Genomic DNA, 21580 nt, shown 5'->3' on the forward strand with positions numbered 1-21580 from the left:
ACTTCTTGCACAGAGATATGTTTTAGACAGGGTATATAAATCTGCTCAATTTACACGATCTTCGCACGAAACTTAAAATGCCATGGCAGTGAAAATGAAATATATTTGCCAGGATGGGTTAAGTGAAAACTCATACAACCAACCATTACAAAAATGCAAAAAATTAGGAGTTCAATTGTTTTCCATAATTTCTTATTTATAGTTTTCCCCATATTAAGTTTTCTTATTTATTTTCACGATTCTATGTGGCAAAACTGACCAAAATTTAATACTTCCCTAAAACCTCCAGAATTTTTAGTAAGCCAAAAGAAAAATATTAAACAAGATCTCGGTTTTCAGGTATAAATAAACCTAAGATCACAGGGCAAGATGTTTTTATTTTAAAGTCCTAGGTACTATAGAAAAAAAAAAAACAAAAAAAAAAACACAAACAGCGTCTAATCCATCCCAGTCGAGTCTCATAGCTAACTGTCTAGGAAACCTCTTACATTTTTTTGCTCAGATGACCACAGCAGTAATCCCTTGTATTCATTCAAGTTAGAGGTTCAATTTCGAGGGACTTTCTTTTTTGTTACTTTGAAAGTCACAGCGAGATTTAGTTCAATCAAGCAGAGAGAAATGGAAAAAGAGAACACTTGTATGGATTAGATGGGAATCAGGACATTAATTTCTTGAAAATAGGAGAAAAAGAAAAGCATGTGGTTACCAGAAAGAAGCTAAAATGTTATCTAAAATTTGTTTAATCTAAATCAGACTCGGGGTAATTTCTAAAAAACTAATAGCAAATGCCTGCAATTCCTTACAGAAAGACTTTAGCTAATACTTTTTGTAACTTTATACGATAATTTAATCCTTTAACAAAAGCGATGATAATTTAGTATGCAAAAAGCATAGAAAAAACAACTAATCTTTGATTTTTATCATACTTTCGAACAGTGTCCCCCACGAAAAAAGCCGAAAAAAAAAACAACAAAAAAACAAACAAAACAAGATATTTGACTGTAAGTCTTCTGTAAAGAGACTAAATCGTTCAATTTCGGTTATTGATCTTGAAACCAGCTTTGGTGAATAGCATCACAGTTGTCTTATTTTCGAAAAAAGGGGGAAACACCTCCTAAAAGTCATAGAACTCACACAATCACACATTTTATGAAAATCACACCATCAGATTCAGTGTCTCACAGAACCTTTCCAAGGAGGTTTCAAGCTCCTATCTGCAAAAATGTGGAATTTTGTATTTTTTTTTTTGCCAGAAGAAAGATCACGGGTGTGTGTTTATTTTTATTATTGTATCGACCCAGTGGTCCTAGAATATAGCGAGAGGGCTCATTCAAACGGAAATTAAACGTTCTAGTGCCCTTTTTAAGTGACTAGAAAAATGAAGGGCAACTAGGCCACCTCCCACACTCATGTTTTTCCCAGTCCCCCGATTAAAATTTTGAAATAGCTATTTTGTCCAGCATGGTAAAAAAATACAACAACTACGTCTTTGAGGATGACTTAATCCCCCACAGTCTCCCGGGGAAGGTCTGCAAGTTATGACTTTGCCCAATGTTTACATATAGTATTGGTTATTGGGAAGTATACAGAAGTTTTCAGGGGGGGGCTGGTATTTTTTTTGGGGGGGGGGGGTCAGGGGAAACGTGGGAGGATCTTTCCATGGAGGAAGTTTTCATGGCAGAAGGGACATTGCTACGAAGGGGGCGCCGAATTTCCCAGCATTATTTAAGCAAACGATCAGAAGTTAAATTAAAAAAAGCAACAATTGTTTCAATTGGAAGTAAGGAGCAACATCAAAACTTAAAACGAACAGAAATTATTACGTATATGATTAGGTTCGTCCAATTATCATTACCTCGCTTTTTACACTAAAGTTTTTTTTGTACTTTTATCAGAGCTATTTATTGTAATTAACGGCCTTCGTGATTAAGAGGTCATTTTTAAAGAATTGGAACAAAATTTGAATTTTAGCGTAAAGAACGTATTTACACTGATATGTCCATGGATTCCCCCAGTCCAGCGGGGATGCCCCCAGTCCCTTTTGTATCTATGATAATGTTTCAAAAGTTTGTTAATGGAAGGTACAATAATAAAATTGACATTAAATTCAGCTACTTTATATTCAAGGGATGTTTCCCTGTTGCTTTCGAAATAATTCTCCAAGATGAAGGAGAATAATAGGGATAATTTCATGGCATATCCCCAGCTACAGGAAAACACATAGTCCTAATTTGTCATGAACCAAATCTTCTTGATACAAGAGAAAATAATAGGGAACTTGAGCATCAAGATAAACACACTTGAAAGACATATCTTCAGCAAACGAAGAGTGATAAGTTATGTTTCTATAAGTGAGAAACATTAATAATAGGGGCGGGTGGAGTCTGATCCTAAAACTAAAGATTTTCGCAGCTTACCCGTAATTTTACAGACTACGTAATTTTTGCGCTTTTCAGCATCCCCCCCCACCCTTTCGCATAACATTTTTTTTTGTACATGACAGGTATCAAGATAAAATACACATTGATTTTGAAATTGAAAGAAAACTTGGCATTTGTAAGAAAAGTTGTCAAATCCGCAATGGAGCCACCCACACGAAAAGTGTCAAAAAGCACTGTCAATCAACTGATGGGTATGTGTATGGTTATGGGTACTGATGGGATGGTGTATTCCATCTACAATTAAACAAAACACTAAAATGAGAGCTGGCTGTTGTCCGGTATACTGGACATTGGTGATATCTACTTCGGGGCAATCAAAATCAAACAATAGCATTAAAATATTTTTATATTCCTCAATGTGTGAGCTTTGAGATGAAAGATTTTTGAGATTTTAGTACTGTAAACTAGCATATTTTTATTTAAAGTCACAAGTACATAAATTATTTACTGCCCGGTAACTCATATTTTACCTTAATGGTAAATTTTCACTGCAATGGGGCTTTTTGGTGCTTTTTTGGTGCCGTTTCTAAGATATTGCAGAAAAACCATTTTGATAGAAAAGCCATTCAGATGTATACAGTGTCATTTGATTTAGATAAATATACTCCTCAACAGTGGCGTGTTTCGTGTAAATCCTGGGGGATTGGGAGTTGGAGCCAATTTTCCCAAATCAAGTGAAAATGACAGTGAGAAATGAGCCATATAGTACAATTCCCTAAATATTTTTAACCTTTTCGGACCCACCCAGGATCAAACGTTCCCATCTTTTTCTATGGTAAATTCTGCAAGTAAAACATTGACAAATTTAATGATTTATATTACTTGCATCGGGAGTATTGAGGGGCTTGGCATCCCCGGAGGCATAATTAGTAGACCTTTTGACTATTTTTAACAAAATGGCTTTTAAAAATATCTATTATTGCTGATATTTTACCTTAATGGTGCTTTTTCCCTACGCTGTTGAACCTACGCGTTTTGGCATAATTTAAGACTTTGCGCTACGTTAAGCGTTTTACGGAGCAAATTTTGTCCGTAGCGTAGGCTCTGCGAACTAGACTCAAGTTCTGCATAAAATTTTCCGTTACACAAGCTTATGTTACGTTTTAGAAAAGTCAACATAGCAGCTACAAAATGAAATTTCTGGATAAGCAATGAATAAATTTTGAAAACTAATTGATAAACTTTCCTAGAAAGCCATTCACCCTTGGTGAGAACTTACCTCCATCTCCATTTCCCACTTTTAATCCACAAATAGCTTGCTTAAAATGATTTTGAAGATTTAAAACGATGCCTACGATGGTTTTATGGATTTTTTTTTCACGTTAGCATAACGTTAGGACTTGTTTAAGTATGACACATTATACATAACACAACGTAACTTTTTTTATACTTAGTACATAAAATTATACAGGCAGTGTGAAAGCCGCTTAAAACCGTTTTCGACTTAATAGTTTCCGAGAAAGTATTTTAAAGTTCAAAAATGTATACGTATTATAAATTTGTATTTTATATGTTATAGGCCTAATGAATGGGAGCAGCCCCTTGCCGCCGTGGGTAACTAGAATGTGAATTTTGAAATTGTTGTATCGTAAACTAATGGATGGAGAACCGTATGAATGGGGAAATTGATAAAGGTAGAAATCTATAGAATGCCGAGTAAGAGGTAAGTTAGATAGGTAGTAGATTAAAGGAAATGATAGTGAAATAGTGATGAATTAGACTACAATTAAGCAGGGAGTCTTGAATAAAAATAAGAAATAAATGAGATTGATTTTTTATTTTAATTTCAGGAGTAAGAAAAAAATAATACCCGGTTGGATTCTAGCCCATCATCATGATGAAGTATCACCAACCCATCATCAAGAAAGCGAAAACAAAAGAGGAAAAGGAAGAAAAGGAAAAAAAAGGAGAAAACAGAAAAGGAGTTACGTCCAGGATATTTTAGTATTAGACCAAAGAACGCTGGATAAAAGAAGGAAAAAAGAAGAATTTGAAATATGAATTAGAAAAAAGATTTTGTATATTTTTAATATCATAGTCTATTTCTGGAAAAAAATACAGTTCCCGACACTGGGGACGTGTAATTTATGCCCCCAACTAAGTTCTCCCAACCTTAGACGCCACTCACGACAAATGCCTACCTATTCCGATATGCAACAAACTAAGACACGGATACTACACCTATTGAAAATTTTTTCCTCGTAAATTTAATGACCTGACAATATTGAATGGAGCAAGTCGATCCCAAAATTAGAACTTAAATCTTGTCTCACAAAATTAGATCGGAGACAAGAGAAATGAATTGGGAAAAGCTAATCTTCTTAATGGCATCAGAAAAGTAATTAGATATAGCACTTAATTGTGGACAGAGAGATTTCCGGCTCTAGGCTTCAACAGAAGTCGAATTTTGCACGAGCAGTAAGATTTATACCCCCCCCCCCCCCAAAAGCAAATAATAGAACCGCTTCTGTTTCGACTGATTTTTACATTATTAATACAGTTTAAATTTGATTATAAGGGCCAAATATTTTAACAGGCCCAATCTTAATACACTTACGTCGTATCTTACGTAGTAATCTTACGTCGTCAACAGAAATAGCTTGATTTCTCTTTGCTGCTTATAATTTAGATATTCAAACCAAGTGAATATCCAACTTTTATTTTCAAAGAAATTGCAATTGGATCGAAGCTTGTTTAAGAAGATTACGCAGACAAAGACTCATAAAACTAGTCAGTCTTAACTGTGGTGGGGGGGGGCATGTCTTTAACCTCCAGCTGTTTCAATCTAACGTCAAAGTTCATACTTTTTTTAAGTGAAGTAAATAAAAGTGCAATTATACACAGCCAGAAACTTTTCAGCCAATAGATAAACATCAGTATGTTTATTTAACTTACAAATGAATATACCTGTTTATTCTTGGCCCTCTTAACAAACAAATGGGTAAACGTATAGTCAAAATTAGTATATCTATGAAGTCATGATTTCATTCTACCTAATACAAGACACCTACATAGAACTTAGAGAGAAGTAAGAATAAGTATGAAATCAGAGTTATAAGTAATCAGAGTATATAGTATAAGTAAGTAAAAGTATAAGTAATATATAAGTAAGTATAAGTAATCAGTAATAAGTGTATTATAAAACATAAAATTGCGAAGAAAGGATGAAAACGAAGACAATTAACAATTAACGCATGCGCTTCACAGTGTGCAAATGCATTGGCCCAAAATAGCGAGATAGGACGCAGCACAAATGAGGTGCGTGGACATCTTTGCCACCCTGAACAAGAACTTCCAAAACCTGCTTAGTTTGCTAATCTTTAAACGAAATCGAATTTTTTTTTGTAAACGAGAACGTTACTATACAGTATTTGTATTTATTTATTATTATTTTTAGTTAACATAATTCGCAACGACAGTGCCCCAATGTTGCTTGTCATTTACCTAGATCCATCATTAAAGCTTTGCATACATAACAAATGTATGCGGGGGGGGGGGGGGGGGGAGGTAAACAAATAGCTGTGATCATATACCTATACAGGTCAAGACAGTAGGAAAGGGAAGTAATTTTCTTCCCCCCGAGTTTGCACAATGGACAGGAACAAAGTAAAAACGTGGCCAAAATACGTCGCAACTGAACTTGATGTGGCTATATATTTTTGGAATTGGTGGCAATAAGCAAATAGATGGATAAAATATGCCACAACTGAACTTGATGCATATATTTTGGAATTGGCGACAATGAGCAAATAGGTGGCCAAAATATGTCACAACCGAACTTGATGTGGCTATATATTTTTAGAATTGGTTGCAATAAGCAAATAGGTGGCCAATATTTTTCACAATTGAATTTAATGTGGCTATATATTTTTGGAATTGGTGGCAATAAGCAAATAGGTGGACAAAATATGTCACAACTGAACTTGATGTGGCTATATATTTTTGGAACTGGTGGCAATAAGCCAATAGGTGGCTGAACTATGTCACAAGTGAACTTGATGCGGCCATATGTTTTTGGAATAGGTGGCAATAAGGAAATAGGTGGCCAAAATATGTCACAACTGAACTTGATGTCACTATATGTTTCTGGAATTGGTGGCAATAAGCAAATATGGAGGTCAAAATATATAATAACTGAACTTGATGCGGCATTACATTTTTGGAATTGGTGGTGATAAGCAAATAAGAGGTCAAGATGTGTCCTATCTTTTTCCTATTTTCATGAAGTGGCAACAAAAATCATTAACTGGACCTAGCGTAAATGGAACTTCCAGTCTTATTTGTTTCGCAATATGTTGAGAATTGCTAATTCACAATAAACTTTTGGTTTCAAACCAGAAATTGGTTTATTTGCATTTTTGCAGTAAATTATTTAATTTACGAACCAATGACGTCAATTGGGTGGGAGGCATGTACCCCCTAGGTTTTAACCTTCCTTAGATTTTGGGAAATGCCCCTTTTTTTTAATAGAGAATACCAAATTTTTTAGTATTTCCCTGGAAAATCTAAAAAAAACGACAAATTTGTCCCTTACGGAATTTGAACAAAATATTCTACCTCCCTCAACGAAATTTTCGTGAATTGAACTAATGTCATATACTATTTGAAACTTTGCAGTAAGTCCTTGATACAAATATACTCTAGACACTGGACCGCTAGCAGTATAGCAACACATAGTGAAAAAATGGAATATATAAAAGAAAAAAGAAAATAGAGCTCTAGTCAGAGCTCAAAGCTTAAGTTCCTGAAAACCAAGGGCTTCAATTGGGTATTTTTTAAAAATACTACGTTTTATCATTATTGTTGAAAAAAATTGGTTTGATAATTTTATTGAAAACAATGTCCCCACCCCCTCTAGATTTTCACAAATTAATTTTATTTTCCATTACATTTTCGCGAACTGACGCCGCTGCTGAGAACACGTTTATATTATCCAACTGCCACCAAGGCATTCTATAAATATGTTTTTAGCATACCAGTGACGAGAAAAAAATTATACCCTTGCTATTATTCAGTTCCAATTTTCGTTCTTAACAAATGCTCTAGATTTTAAGGTAGAGGCCTAGAATTGGGGCTATTGAGAAGGAAAAATGCTGAGAAAACAATTCTTACTTCATAATATACAGAAAAATTGCAGTTAACAAATTTTGAAAGTGATTCCACTATATTTTTACCTCCAGCTTCCTCTAACGTGCAAATACATAGCCTAAATTGTTATCTAAGCCTAAATTTACTAAAAAATAATAGCCTAAATTTACGGATAAATGAGTTGAAACAAGAGGGACATATAATTTGGGCTATATGTTTGTATGTTGGGCTATATCTTTATATGTTGGGCTATATGTTTAAGAGGGGAGGGAGGGGGCGAACTATAATGGAGTCAGTTTCAAAATTAGAAAAATACAATTTTTCTGCATGAATTGAAGTAAGAATTTTTTTCTCAGCACGTTTCGTTCTCAATAGACCCAATTATAGGTTTATACATATCTTAATTCTTAACCCCCCCCCCCACCCAACAAAAAAACCACTCAAACTGAAACTGAACAAGCCTCCAGTTACATAAGGAAACCAACTGACATGTTTTCATCACATATATTTTATACTTGTTTTATATGTCAGAAAAAAAAAAAAAAAAGTAATGAGCGACATTAAAACTTAGAACGAGCAGACATTATTTTCTATATAGGGGGCTGCACATTCAATTCAATTCAAACTTTTATTTCCTCCGAATACGAAGAGTAAAAAAAAATAAAATAAATAAAAATAATAACCGCTAATCAACAGGCCATAAAATTATTTTAAACTATATAACAACAAATACGCAAAGGCCTTCAATCAAAACTACCACACAAATTAACACTTCATTCAATAGATAATAAATTAACACTTCACAAATTAACACTTCATTCAAAAATTAAATCAAATAAAATAAATTAAGCTTCGTGCGCAGCTCTATATAAATTATGAGAAAAAACATTTAATTTTGATAAAAAGTTATTTTGCTTTTTATCCAAAACATCAACAGGTTTTTTTATTTTTTGTATATTCATTAAAAAAAGTATTTAATTAAGATTTAGAAAAGCGGCACAGGAACTTAGCAAAATTTAAAAAATGGGGTTTTTACATGCGCAAAATTATTAATTCTAAAAAATGGGAGAAGCTATCAAAAAAATAAAATCTGAGGCAAAGCGACTGTATTATATACCCGAGCCAGTGATTTTCAAGAAAAAAGATCGCGAAGACAAATTACTGCCCCGAAACTAGACGCTATTCTACTTTTAACTGCTTTAGAAATAGAAGCACGGCATAGAGCTAAAGCTGGTCCATAAGGCACACCAAGATATAAAAAAGAACGGTTTTAAAATACTATCATAAATACGAACAGAAATTTCTGAATTAACCAGATCATTAGCCTTAGGACCAAGAATTAAAAACTGACATTTTTCAGGGCGAAAACGAAGTCCATGCTCGCTAAAAACCTTTGCTAAAAAATCTACATTTTGTTGAAGTGACTGAAGCGATCGACTCAAAAGTAGTAAATCATCTGCGTAAGCAATCCACGACAGATCAACCTTTACCATAAATAAAAGTCAACTGAATTTGATCAAATAGCCCCGAAACAGTAACATTGAAAATCAAAGGAGAAATAATGCTTCCTTGTCTCAGCCCCCTACATAACTTAACATTATAACCACTAAACTGATTCTTCCACTTGATACGAGTACGAGAGGAGCCATACCACTTTTTTAAAACCAAAATTACTGGTAGTGGGACATTATTCTTCAGAAGCGCAGTCATAGCCCAAGAATGGATAATTGAATCATACACCACCGCAAAATCTAACGCAAGTTTATAAACTCTATCCCATTGCTTACAAAAGGATATTATTATTGAAAGGAGGGTATGAGCAACATCCATGCTTAGACCCTTGCGGAACCCAATTTGATTCAGGCATTGGTTACAAGACTCCAAATACTTTAATAAAACTAACTCAAACATACTTCGTTGACCGCTTTTTAAACTAAAATCTTAAAGAACTTCAGAAAGAAAGGGAAAACCCTTCTCATATAAGGAATAATCTCTTTTCTTTTTAAGTTTTAATGCCACTCTTTACTTTCAGTTGAAAAACATTTTTTAAAATTTAATTCTTACCATTTTTCAGATACTACCAGAATCCCACCCCGTGTAAAAGTCCCCGAGAAACTTTCCTCCCTACGGAAATGCTCCCCCCCCCCCAAAAAAAAAAATCCGTATGCTTTTAACGAACTGTTTGACAAAAGTTTATTGCTTTATACGTACACACATGTACTTATATATTTAATACACCTAGATAACAGATATCTATATCCTCCCTAGCAATACATAACCTACACTCACATAAAATATAATAAACTCAGTACTTAATCGAGTCTTTTCTATGAATTCTTTAGTTGATGGGAACAATATAAGAGCCCATTACTTTTATTGCGCTCTGTTGAAGCCTTTGAGGAAATGAGAAGTTTCCCTTTTCATTAAGAAATCATCGCAGGTGATAATTTACGAGTGCTCTCCAACAGGAAATAGGGAGTCTGTACCACTAAGGGCGAAGATTGCAATTTTTCAACCTCCTTGGAGAATATGTATATAAAACTTCATTGTTCATACAGAGGCATCGTTTACTCTCAAAACTTGTTCCGCTTGGAGCCCCCATGGCATGTGACATGGTGGTACGCACGTCACGTTCCTGGTGGTACGTGATTTTGAAAGTGGACAGACCCTCGACTTCTAACGTCGCTGTCATGCTGAAAGGTCTGAAATTTTCACAGTTCTGAGATAATTGCCAAATACTGCTTGTTAGGCTGTTCCCAAAGGGATGATCAGCATCAAGGCCGTACAAGGCCGTAGGGGAGGAGGTAGCCTAAACTAACATAATCTAACCTAACCTAAATTTAACCTTTATCATCACAACTTGCACAGGACTGAAAAAGCTGACCCACAAAGCTAATTGAACTCAAACAGAGAAAATGGAATTTCGAGTGAATGTCGACATTAACCAGATTTAACGTATGTACGGTAACATATACAAAGGAGCTGTTCACTTGCCAAATCGGCTAATTTCATTCAAAAATCACTGAGTAAAGCAGTAAGGAGATATAGTACTCAGTTTGGATACACTCTATTGATCATCCGATGAAGAGAACAACCCGAGCTTCTGTGTAGCATTCATTTCTTCATCAAGTGGTAAAAAACCCCAGAAAGAATGTAAGTTTAGCGACATATTACTGTTCTGGTTGGATAAAATATACTAGCGTGACTAAATAATTTCTGAAAAAAAATTATTTATTAGAAACTAACTGGAAAACAAGTTAAAAAAATTATTTAGAAATTAATGCCATCTAACTGGCTAAGAATGATAAAACGAGAAAACGAAGAAGAGCAAGGTAAGTCAGTCAGTGAAAATACAAATAGTTCGGCCAAGACCACCGCTCAACCATCCACAGTGCAGAAATAAGAAAATGAGGTAACAGTCCACAGGATAATACAAACCGACAAACATTAACAAACAAAACTAAAATAGAGACGCCCCTTCTTTAGTAACGATGAAGGTTTAGTAACGCGTTTCGGACGGCGTGGTGAGCAAAGCGTCGGCGAAGTTGAACTAAAAACGTACAAAGTCTACAGTGAAGTAGGTGGCATTTGGAATTTTTCATTCGGGGAAGGGGCACTGGTTTTAAACTTAAAAGTTCCCTAATATCAACGACAAAAAAATAGAAGATTTATAGAAGCAAGATAAGAAACTAACCTAAATTATTGAGTTTCGATAAAATCTCTCCATTCTTAAGTGTAAAGAAAAGAATAAAACACTTTCTTTTAAAACCAATAGAAACATGAAACCCATTAAGGAAGGAGTTTATGAACACAATCAAGTTCTAAATCTGGCCCAAGTATCCAAGAACATTTCAAGTTCAGAAGGTCTATTCTTATTTTTCACATATAAAACGGTAATTTTGGTTTGAAAGTGACGCACGTTCCTGTCTTTACTTGTCTCCCTTCGAGAAGGGGCTTTACTTTTGGATAAGAGATTTATACAGCAAAGATTTCCCATAGGTGCTTAAAAACAAATAGGCTATTCAAATAAAAGCTTATACAGCATTGCGAGGAGGCAATTCCTTTTTAAAAAAGAAATAAAAAAACTAATTCTGTTGGTTTATACAATAAATACTGACAAAAAAAAAAAAAAAAAAAACTATTTACACGCTTAAAACTTCACACAATTGAACCATTCAGGTACTGCCTTATTCTTTTTTTTTGGCTAAAAATAGTGCCTGGTTTGACCATCAGTCTAATTGATGCATTGAGGCGTAAAAAAGGTAGAGTTATTTGTCTCTCCAGAAGTGAGGAATACTGGGATTGTTTTACGAAAATATGTCACTGATATAAGCCAGTGAAATTAAAACCCATTTTATTTAATACAAACGAATTCAATGAAAAATCTTTATTTTTTCTCTTTATTTTTTCTACTGAAACGCGTAACTAACCTTATTTGCCTAAACCATCAAAATTTGGGCTTTTTTTCTTTTAAAATGATTTTAACAGTTATTTTTTTTCTTTTGAAAGTAAAATTCATAGTCAAACTTGTAAAAAACTTGAAAAAAGAAAAAAAATCGACTAACTAATAAAATAACTAGGAGGAAAATTAAATAAAAAAATAGTTATAACTCCTGGATTACTTATTTCTAAATTATTCTGAGGCAAACTCTACATTTCAAATAACAAAGAATAAGAAAACTCTGGAAACTTGGAAGTATAATTTATTCTCCGAATTTTAATCTGGTCCTCAAGTGTTTTTTATGTCCTATTTTCAAAAGCTAGTGTTAAGTTTTAATAACTTTAAACAGACAATATATCAGCTTTGTTTCTCATAAACGTCGCCATATTCTCTTTAACCTCTTTTCTCGAAAAGCGAAGTGACTACGAATGGCCTGGAATGAATGCCAATCCTATGAAGATCACATCTAAGAAATTGGATTTTATACAGGCAAACAGGAAACAAATGTTTAGCAATCCCATTTATCGCTTTCTATTAAGATAATTGTTAAGAACAATTAAAGAAAGATATCACGCCAGTGAAGGCATCCACTCCTACATTACTTTCTTTTTATTTAATATTTACAAAGCCTGTTGGATTGGCAAACATGAGATTCTAAAAGTAGTTCCTGCAATAGGAGAACCACTGATTACTGAGCACAAAAATTTTATCGGGGGGGGGGGGGACTAGAACTGCTTAATTTCGTTTAGTATATACCAACACTATTAGTATATGTGTTTGTAACTTTTGTCTTGATAATTATTTTCATTAGGCCAATCTTATTTCAGTTAGAATTGTGTATTGGCTTATTTATTGGGCAAGGCACTATGCCCTGGCTTGGGTTTTTGCGAACAGGCAGTTGGTGGTTGGTCGTTATTTTCCTTTTTAGTGTGGTAGTGTTTTATTCTTCTCCATTTTTTCTTTTGTCTCCTTTTTATTATTTTTTTTATTTTCTACCCCTTGCATTCCCCGCTTGCGGGGATGGGAGGGGGAGGGGGAATTTGATGTTGAATGGTTTATTTGAATTGACTACCAGCATCGTATATTTGTGGCTTTCTTGTTCGAATAATATAATCTTATTTTTATATAAGCTGATTAAGCATGTTTAGTGCAGTCATTGCTTTCGCTATCCCGAAGTTTTTTGGGGACTTTCCCCAATTTTCCGAAAAGACAATTGGCTCCTCAGAATCTCCCCGAAAATCTAAGTTCGTAAATATACGAACGTCACCCAGAAATACATATAATTAATTTTTGTTAATGATAATTTTCGAAGAGATTTCGAGTCAAATGTTCTTTTGAGGAAATGAGGGGAAACCCCGTAAAATTCGGTGATAGTGGAAACATAGTTGTAGTACAAAAGGGACCTTTTTTGTATCAGTATTAATTATTCAAGGATCTTGAGCCCTTTCCCGTTTCGATTAGGATTTCAGAGAATTCTCCAGACCTGACGTTGCAACGTAAAGGCCTGGACGAACGTAAAATTTTCCTTTTTCTTTTTTTAATTTACAAAACACAGCCGTTCAAAGAGGAAGTCAAGTAAAGCCATTACGCATGTTTAGATAAACTTTCTGCAAATCCTATACTAAGAATATTCAGTTCTATTGAGTCTCTATATTCGAAGACACGGCATTTTCTCCAACTTAAGCTATGTAAAATTAAACAAAAGTAAATGCAATATTATAATTCCTGTATTATCTTACTTTAAAATTAAGCTTATTAAAGCAAATTGTCAGTTTCTGGTCTTCTTGTTTCAAAAAAAAAAAAAAAAAAAAAAAAAAAAAAAAAAAAGCCTAGGGGGTTTTCAATTTTTTGTTATTTGTTATTATTATTTTTTTACCACGAGCCCTAGTCATCACTAGAATCTTGGTACCTGTTGCAGTGATACCCACTTTTCAAAATTCTAAAAACAAACTGACACTTTATTCGCCAGGACGAAGGGTCAATGACCACGAACTTGCCTTAGAATTACCAAACTCAAATTACCCCTGTGTGGGGTGTCAAGCCTAACTGGAAGCAACTACTTTAAGTAACTTTGACTTACCACGTCGCTGCTAAGTAAAAAATAAAAAAAAAACTTATCAAATTATGAAACCCAACAATTCTTTCAAAACTTCTTGTTAATGCAGTTTAAAAAAAGATACATTCATTCAGGGTTGCTACCCGGTGACAAAAAAAATCCGTATATTTTAGTGATTATCTAGTTGGTTTAGTGATTTTCTTCAAAAATCTAATGATTGGTATGAAAATAAAGTGATTTTCTTAGACAACATAAAAAATCACTAGAAACAGTGATAAATTACTAGAGATGGCAACTTTGCATTCATTTTAGCTAGAAAATTTTCAGAATCTATATTCAAGAAGATATTCCTGACAGATTATTTTTCTACTGTTTTAAACAAAATCTACATCTATATGCAAGCGTACACAATATATAAACACAAACACACTATACAAATGGTACTAGTTGTGTACCGATATTAAGCAACCCAGTTGTAGTATCAATAACGGGAAACAGTCGCAAAAGTCCTCCTCGTAGGCGCCAGGAGAAATCATTCATAGAATATTTTTGCAACGTTTGTGGAGTCCTGCCTGGAGAGTAAAGGTGTAACTCAGGGCCAAATTCATGATAACTGAGGCCCTAGACTATAGTTTAAAGTAAAACATTCAGTTTAGATTTTTCTCTTGAGAGTTTTCACTCCTTACTTTTTTCATATTTTTAAATCTAAAGATTGCATATACCAGACACGTCGGCAGAAGTTTTTTTCGGGTAGGCGGCAATAATAAGAAAAACAATTTCATTTTATAAGTTGAATAAGAAGTGTCTAGAAATCCGAGAAAAATTTAGGATTTTAAGTGGGACAGAGGGTTCCAAAGGCCCCCCCCCCTGCATACATTCGTGGCTGTTACAGCAGAATCGATATATTAAAATTAGCTCAAGTGCATTCATAAACAGTGTATTTTAAGGAAACCCTAGACGGTCAATCTTTGATCAAAAGCTTCCGTCAATCGATTGACGAGTGCTTCAATCAACCTTCAATTGACTCTTTAATCAACCCTTAAATCTTTACCAAAGCTAATTTCAAGTTTAATTTTAACTCACGGCCATATTTTTAGTTTCAGTTCAGAGTCGGGTAGTGAAGTGTCTATCGTGTGTGAAATGCAGCATAATACTGATTTGGTATAATAATTTGCTCCATATAATAATTGCAGTATAACAATTTGCTCCACATTTGTACTTTTTTTCTGGTTTATCTTCCATTGTTGTATGGCGCGTGACTGACGCAATTTTTGAACAACACTAGTCTAGACGGGCAAAAACCGTCGCCAACCGATTGAGCCATTTAAACTTTCTATAGCCGTCAACGCGTGACTCAAGCGTCAAACAGGTTCCTAGACGGTCACTCATGCTTGAATCAATCGATTGAGGGAAGCTTTTGCTCAAAATGATCGGCCGGCTAGGGTGTCCTTTACGGCAATAGGTACAATATTTTATACAAAGGAGAATTTCTTGGGTGAGGCTCCCTGCTATTTCAACCAAAATTTGCAGATACATTCAGTTAGTATTTAAAAGATAGCAGTAAAAAAAAAAAAAAAAAAAATTGATAGGCTGCTGTGGACTTATCAGGTAGGAATTTCTATAATCTATAAAGTAGATTGTATACAAATCTACATATTAAAATCAGCTTCAATACGAATCGGACAGTTAAATTTTGAAATCAGAGTCTTAAATGAGACACAATAAAAGTAAAAGAAGCAAAGATGAGAGGTAAATAAAATTCGTCTTCTTTTTTCTAAAGTATAAATTTTTTACAGTTACTCGATTTCCTCGATTTCCTCGATAAAGTAGATTCTATATGGATTCTTATATTATATATACCGTAGAATTTGTATACTAAAATCAGATAAAACACGAATACAAGATGATTAGATTACAAGATTAGACTTGATATGAGACAAAAAAAGAGGTAGGGCCAATGACATTAAAATATTGTTTTTCCTTAAATCTAAAAAACTATTTTTAAATTTATTAGCTCTACCTCAGTCAAATTGGCTGAAATTAGATTCTATAATCTATCTGGAACAATTCTATATTCAATAAAGTAGACTATATACGGATTCTTATAATAGGCCTATATATGCCGTAGAATCAAGGCCATATCCAGGGGAGAATTAAGGGGTTTGAACCCCCTTGAAATATTTGTCCAATTCGTAAAAACGTAACAAAAACGAATATATAAAAATTTTTGATGCACTTTTTAAAGTTTTTGTAACTCCCCACCGAAAAAAAATCCTTTTGTACCCCCCCCCCTTCAAAAAAAAATCCTGGATACGGCCCTACATAAAATTTATGCATTAAAATCAGGTTTAAACGCAAAAACCAAGATAATTGGATTGGAAGATTAGAATTTGATATGAGACAAAAAAAAAAAAAAAAAAAAAAACTATAAAGGGAAGAGCCAATTAAACGAACTATTATTTTTTCCCAAATCTAAAAATTAATTTTAAGATTTGATCGCTCTCCCTTTTTCAAACTGGCTGAATATAGATCCTATAATCCATCTGGAACAATTCTATATTCTAAAAAGCAGAGTCTATAACGATCCTTGTATTCTATATACAGCAGAACGTATACATTAAAATCAGGTTCAGGATCCTGGCAACTTCTTCAAAACTATCCTAAAAATATCTTACAAAAAAAGGACTATCCTCCAGGGGATAGATTCATTTTAGAATCCCTAATCCGAAGAATCTACACTGTCTCAGCAGAAAGTCCTAAAGTCTAATATCTTATAAAGTTTACATTGCCATTTCCTGGATATATCATTTCCAGGAAATATACTTCCAGATCAGCAGTATTCATCATTGTTTATACTACTTTTAAGCTCCCTTAAGTTTAGCGTCACGCTCCCTTCTGGGGAGTTGGGATAAATCTGTTTTTCTGTATTATCCTTTTGTCAACAATAGGATATATTTGACTACTTTTAAATACAGAGCTTTCATTTGTGAAAGACATAAAGCATGTCTGTTTCTATATTGATTTAATGTGGTCCCCGCCTTTTTGTTTACATTGTGACTTACATAATGAATGCCTTCCACGTTGTTGGAGTTTATCTGTTCTTCTGAAAAGAATAATTTTGGTTTTATTGCCTTTTCTTGTTTTTATTTGTTGGTTCTTTTGTTGTCGTTGCTATTGTGTCGCGTAATTCCTAACTATTTTATCATATTGGTTTTTACTTTATAATTAAACGTGAGGAAGGTCAGTTCCCTTTAAGAAATATTTTTTTTTTTGTCTTTTAAATGTCTTTATTTTAGTTCGTATCAAAACTGCAGATTCAGCCATAGATTCAAAGTGCAGATTAAATGTAGATTACAAAGGTAGATTAAAAAGTATATAAATATAGGCTACTAAAATAAATGAGTACATAAAATAAGTATAGATAAAAACAAGTATATTAAAAGTGTAAAAAAGTTGATTAAGATAAAATATAGATTCAAAAGTGTATAATGCGTGTAGGTCAAAAGAGTAGATTAAAAGTGTAAATAAAGACCAGGTCACAAGAGTGGATTAAAAACGTAAAATTGTAGACATAAAAATTGAGACAAAATAAAGATGTAAAAGCATAAAGTAAGTGTGGATCATAAGAACAGATTAAAAGCGTAAAAAGTAGATTAAGACAAAAATGTAGATTCAAAACTGTAAAATATTCATTTCATACAAAGAATATAAATTTCACAGAATAGGTTATTCATTCCATAAAACAAGAAAAAAAAACTATCTAGAATACATTCTATAATATACCTTGGGATCAGCAGTGATAATTTTAAAAGCTTCTTTAACTTGATCAGCAGATGCTCCACCACCAACATCGAGGAAATTAGCTGGTTCTCCCCCATGAAGCTTAATAATGTCCATTGTTGCCATTGCCAAACCAGCACCGTTCACCAGACAGCCAATATCACCTAGAAACCAGAATTAACCTCAAATACAGAACAAACTAGCCAATCTATATAGTTTATAATCCTTATTATTGCTGTACTAAGCGAAAGAGACGCATCTCAAGAAACAGGAGCATCTTGAACAACCCGATGTAATGGGAATATTAAGTTTACTTTTAGCTTTTTTTCTGTTTAAGATTTTCCTCCCGCTTCCAGAAGTACTTAACAGGCTAGTTCTTACGCAAATATAGAACATGTGTTTGTACAATATTATAGGAAGAATAAGAATAAAAAACGAGTATCAATACAGCGTTGACACTGAAAAGAGATGTGTCGCCTATGTATTATTTTTAACCAGGTCGTTTCATATAGAAGGGGAGATCATAATACTTGGGAGAGGGATCATCCTATCGGAAATTGAAACCTCTATTGCCCCTTGTTCAGGATCAAACGGGATCAGAGGGTACTCAGCAGCATTCCCAACGCTTTTGCCCCCGGGAATCCAAGGAGTCATCCCATGGTATCGGATAAGAATTTTGAGACAGCCATTTCGCTCACTCATTCAGAGGTAAACAAATATACTTTCAGTAGGGACAAGACCCAAGCAACCCGTGAAACGACGGTCCTCAATTATGCAAACGGCCCATCGTTGACAGATAAAATTTTGTTGAAAAAATGTGCCTTTGCCCCCCCCCCCCCAACCACTTTTTAGTAAAATAAACGTGAACCACCTTGTTTAAAACAAAATCATGAGATGACTTTCAGTCTCAATGCCACTTGAGCCAAATTTAAGCTGCAGACAGACTCAAAGCAAAAAAAGCTGACTAAGTGCGAAATAGAGCGGCCCAATCTCCGAACTCGTTTGGTGCAGAAACAAACTAAGGACTAAACACTAAACACTAAGCACTAAACAAAACTAAGCACTATGATGATGCAAAAAACAGCTAATCCTTGGTGGTGATGCAAAAACGGTAAGTACTCGGACTTAATCCGTAAACAAACGAATTAAGTCTGATCTGTGAGCTTCAACGATCAACAGTTCGTGGTAACGAACTGTAAGTAAGGAGCGACCCGGCTCAATAGTAACCCAAACTCTAAAAAAAACTAAAAAAAAAAAAAAAATACATCAAAAGAATCAGATTTTTATGCTGATTTCAAATATAGCCTATAAGTTTCATCAAGTTTAGTCTTACCAATCAAAAGTTAGGCGCCTGAGAAAATTTGTCTTATTTTCGAACAAAGGGGCAAACACCCCCTAGAATCATAGAATCCTTATGAAAATCACATTATGAGATTTAGTGTATCAGAGAACCTTACTGTAGAGGTTTCAAGCTCCTATCTGCAAAAATGTGGAATTTTGATTGTTGCCAAAAGAAAGATCACAGATGCGTGTTTATTTGTTTTTTGGTTTTTTTCCCCAGGGGTGATTGTTTCGACCCAGTGGTCTTAGAATATCGCGGGAGTGCTCATTCGAACGGAAATAAGAAGTTCTAGTGCCCCCTTTAAGTAACCAAAAAATGGAGGGCAACTAGGCCCCCTCCCACGCTCGATTTTTCCCAAAGTCACTCAATCAAAATTTGAGATAGCCATTTTTTTCAGCATGATCGAAAAATATAATAACTATGTCTTTGAGGATGACTTAATCCCCTACAGTCCCCGGGGGAAGGGCTGCAAGTTATGAACTTTGCTCAATGTTTACATATAGTATTGGTTATTGGGAAGTATACAGACGCTTTCAGGTTTTTTTTCTGGTAGTGGGGGGAGGAATCGGGGGTTACGTGGGAGGATCTTTCCGAGGAGTAGATGTTCATGGGGGAAGGGACATTGCTATGAAGGGGGCACCGGATTTCCCAGTATTATTTACAAAAACGATCAGAAATTAAATAATATTAAAAAAAAAGGTTTTCCACTAAAAAACTTTCCAACATCAAAACTTAAAAAGAACAGAAACTATTACGTATATGATTTGGGTTCGCCCCTAGTCAATACCTCACTCTTTACGCTAAAGTTTTTTTTAGTACTTTCACAAGACCTATTTATTCTAATTAACGGGCTTTGTGGTTAATGGGCCCTTCTTAAAGAATTGGAAAAAATTCAAACTTTAGCGTAAAGAGCGAGGTATTGACAAGGGGGCGAACCCCCCCCCCCAATATGCGTAATAAAAATATACGAATATAGAAGTTCTTTACGTAAGTTAGTTCGTAAGTTACGTAAATTTATTACTAATAAAAACGTTCCTAAATAAAAGTAAACAACTTTTGAGAAAGTAATTTAGCAGAAAAAAGTAAAATTAATATGCATATTTCGTTTTAATTATTCATATACGGTGAGCTAAAATCAAAACTTGCATTAATTTAAAAACGTTCAGAAATTAAAACTTAAAATGAACAGAAATTATTCCGCATACGAAAGGGGTTGTCCCCTCCTCAACGCCTCGCTCTTTACGCTAAAGTTTAACCCTTTATCACAAGTCTATTTTTTAAAACAATAAAAACTTTGAAAATTTTGTGCTATGGAAATTTGATGACGCTGTAAAAAACCGTGTAGATTCCTAACTCAGTGTAAAACTGAGCTACGGACTGTGTCGATAAAAAAACAATTCATGTCCTGACTGAGATACATCTGTCATACGAAAAACATCTGAGTCACTACAGCATACGTCACTTTTTTTCACAAAAGTATAAATTATTATGATTCATACCTTTCACTTTTTAGTCAATAAGTGTGCAACAAGGATCCTATTATTATTACCTTAAGAACATACAGCCAAAGAAGCTTCCAAATTCACAAGCAGCCCTATTCCCTACTCATAAACCTTATCCTTCCTACCCGAATAGTTAAGTTTCATACCGCCTTATTCCATGTTTCTTAACCTTGGGACTTGGGAGATAAGTTTCTGAGACTCCTAACAAGTATAGTTCAAAATGATTTTTGTGCACTTGTCCACCTAAATCCATTTAAATCAACCCTCGCTTAACTCAACCTCACTCAAATCCAACCCTTCTTCATCTTGACCTGTTGCAGGGTTTGAATTGAGGGGACTGAACTAAATGAGGGTTGAATTGCACAGAGGTAAAGTTGAATGGAGGCTAGGTGGTTTGCGTATGACTTAGCATGTTTTGTTGTGCTGTGTTGTGATTTATCTTGTGTGTGTTATCTTTTTTGGTGTTTTAAGGTGTATTATGGAACTTTTTCGTTTGAAACCTATGACTTAGGATGTTTTTGATGTGCTGTATCGTGGTTTATCTTGTCTGTGTTAGCTTTGTTGATTTTTCAACGCGTATTTTGGAACTTTTTCATTTGAAACACATGACTTAGGATATTTTTGTTGTGCTGTATCGTGGTTTATCATGTCTGTGTTAGCTATATAGTGTTTTAAAGTGTATTTTGGAAGTTTTTCGTTGGAAACTTATAACTCCGGATATTTTTGTTGCGCTGTGTCGTAATTTATCTTGTCTAGTTACCTTTGTTAGCGTCCGATATGGGGCATTTACTAATGCCATTCCTTGTAGCTTTAATGTCAGCCTTATGGCTCACTTGTTATTTATCACCTGAAAGCTTTGATTTTATGGGACTTGTGTTACTTTTGACCATATCAACAATTTTTCTATTTATATTTTGCAGTTTTTATCTT

At 34.2% G+C, this 21580-nt stretch overlaps 1 protein-coding gene across 1 annotated transcript in view; it reads right to left on the bottom strand.

Annotated features, from left to right (window-relative positions):
• The window catches only part of ScsbetaA (Succinyl-coenzyme A synthetase beta subunit, ADP-forming), a 101870-nt gene that overhangs the window by 17831 nt on the left and 62459 nt on the right, over positions 1–21580 (bottom strand). The window contains exon 5 of the mRNA XM_089104120.1: positions 17810–17970. Coding sequence (XP_088960246.1) covers positions 17810–17970 — 161 coding nt within the window. The remainder of the gene's footprint in view (positions 1–17809; positions 17971–21580) is intronic.

Source organism: Artemia sp. Qi Xiang Cuo, chromosome 18 (genome assembly GCF_049724085.1).
Source record: "Artemia sp. Qi Xiang Cuo chromosome 18, ASM4972408v1, whole genome shotgun sequence".
NCBI classification, from domain to species: Eukaryota; Metazoa; Arthropoda; class Branchiopoda; order Anostraca; family Artemiidae; genus Artemia; species Artemia sp. Qi Xiang Cuo.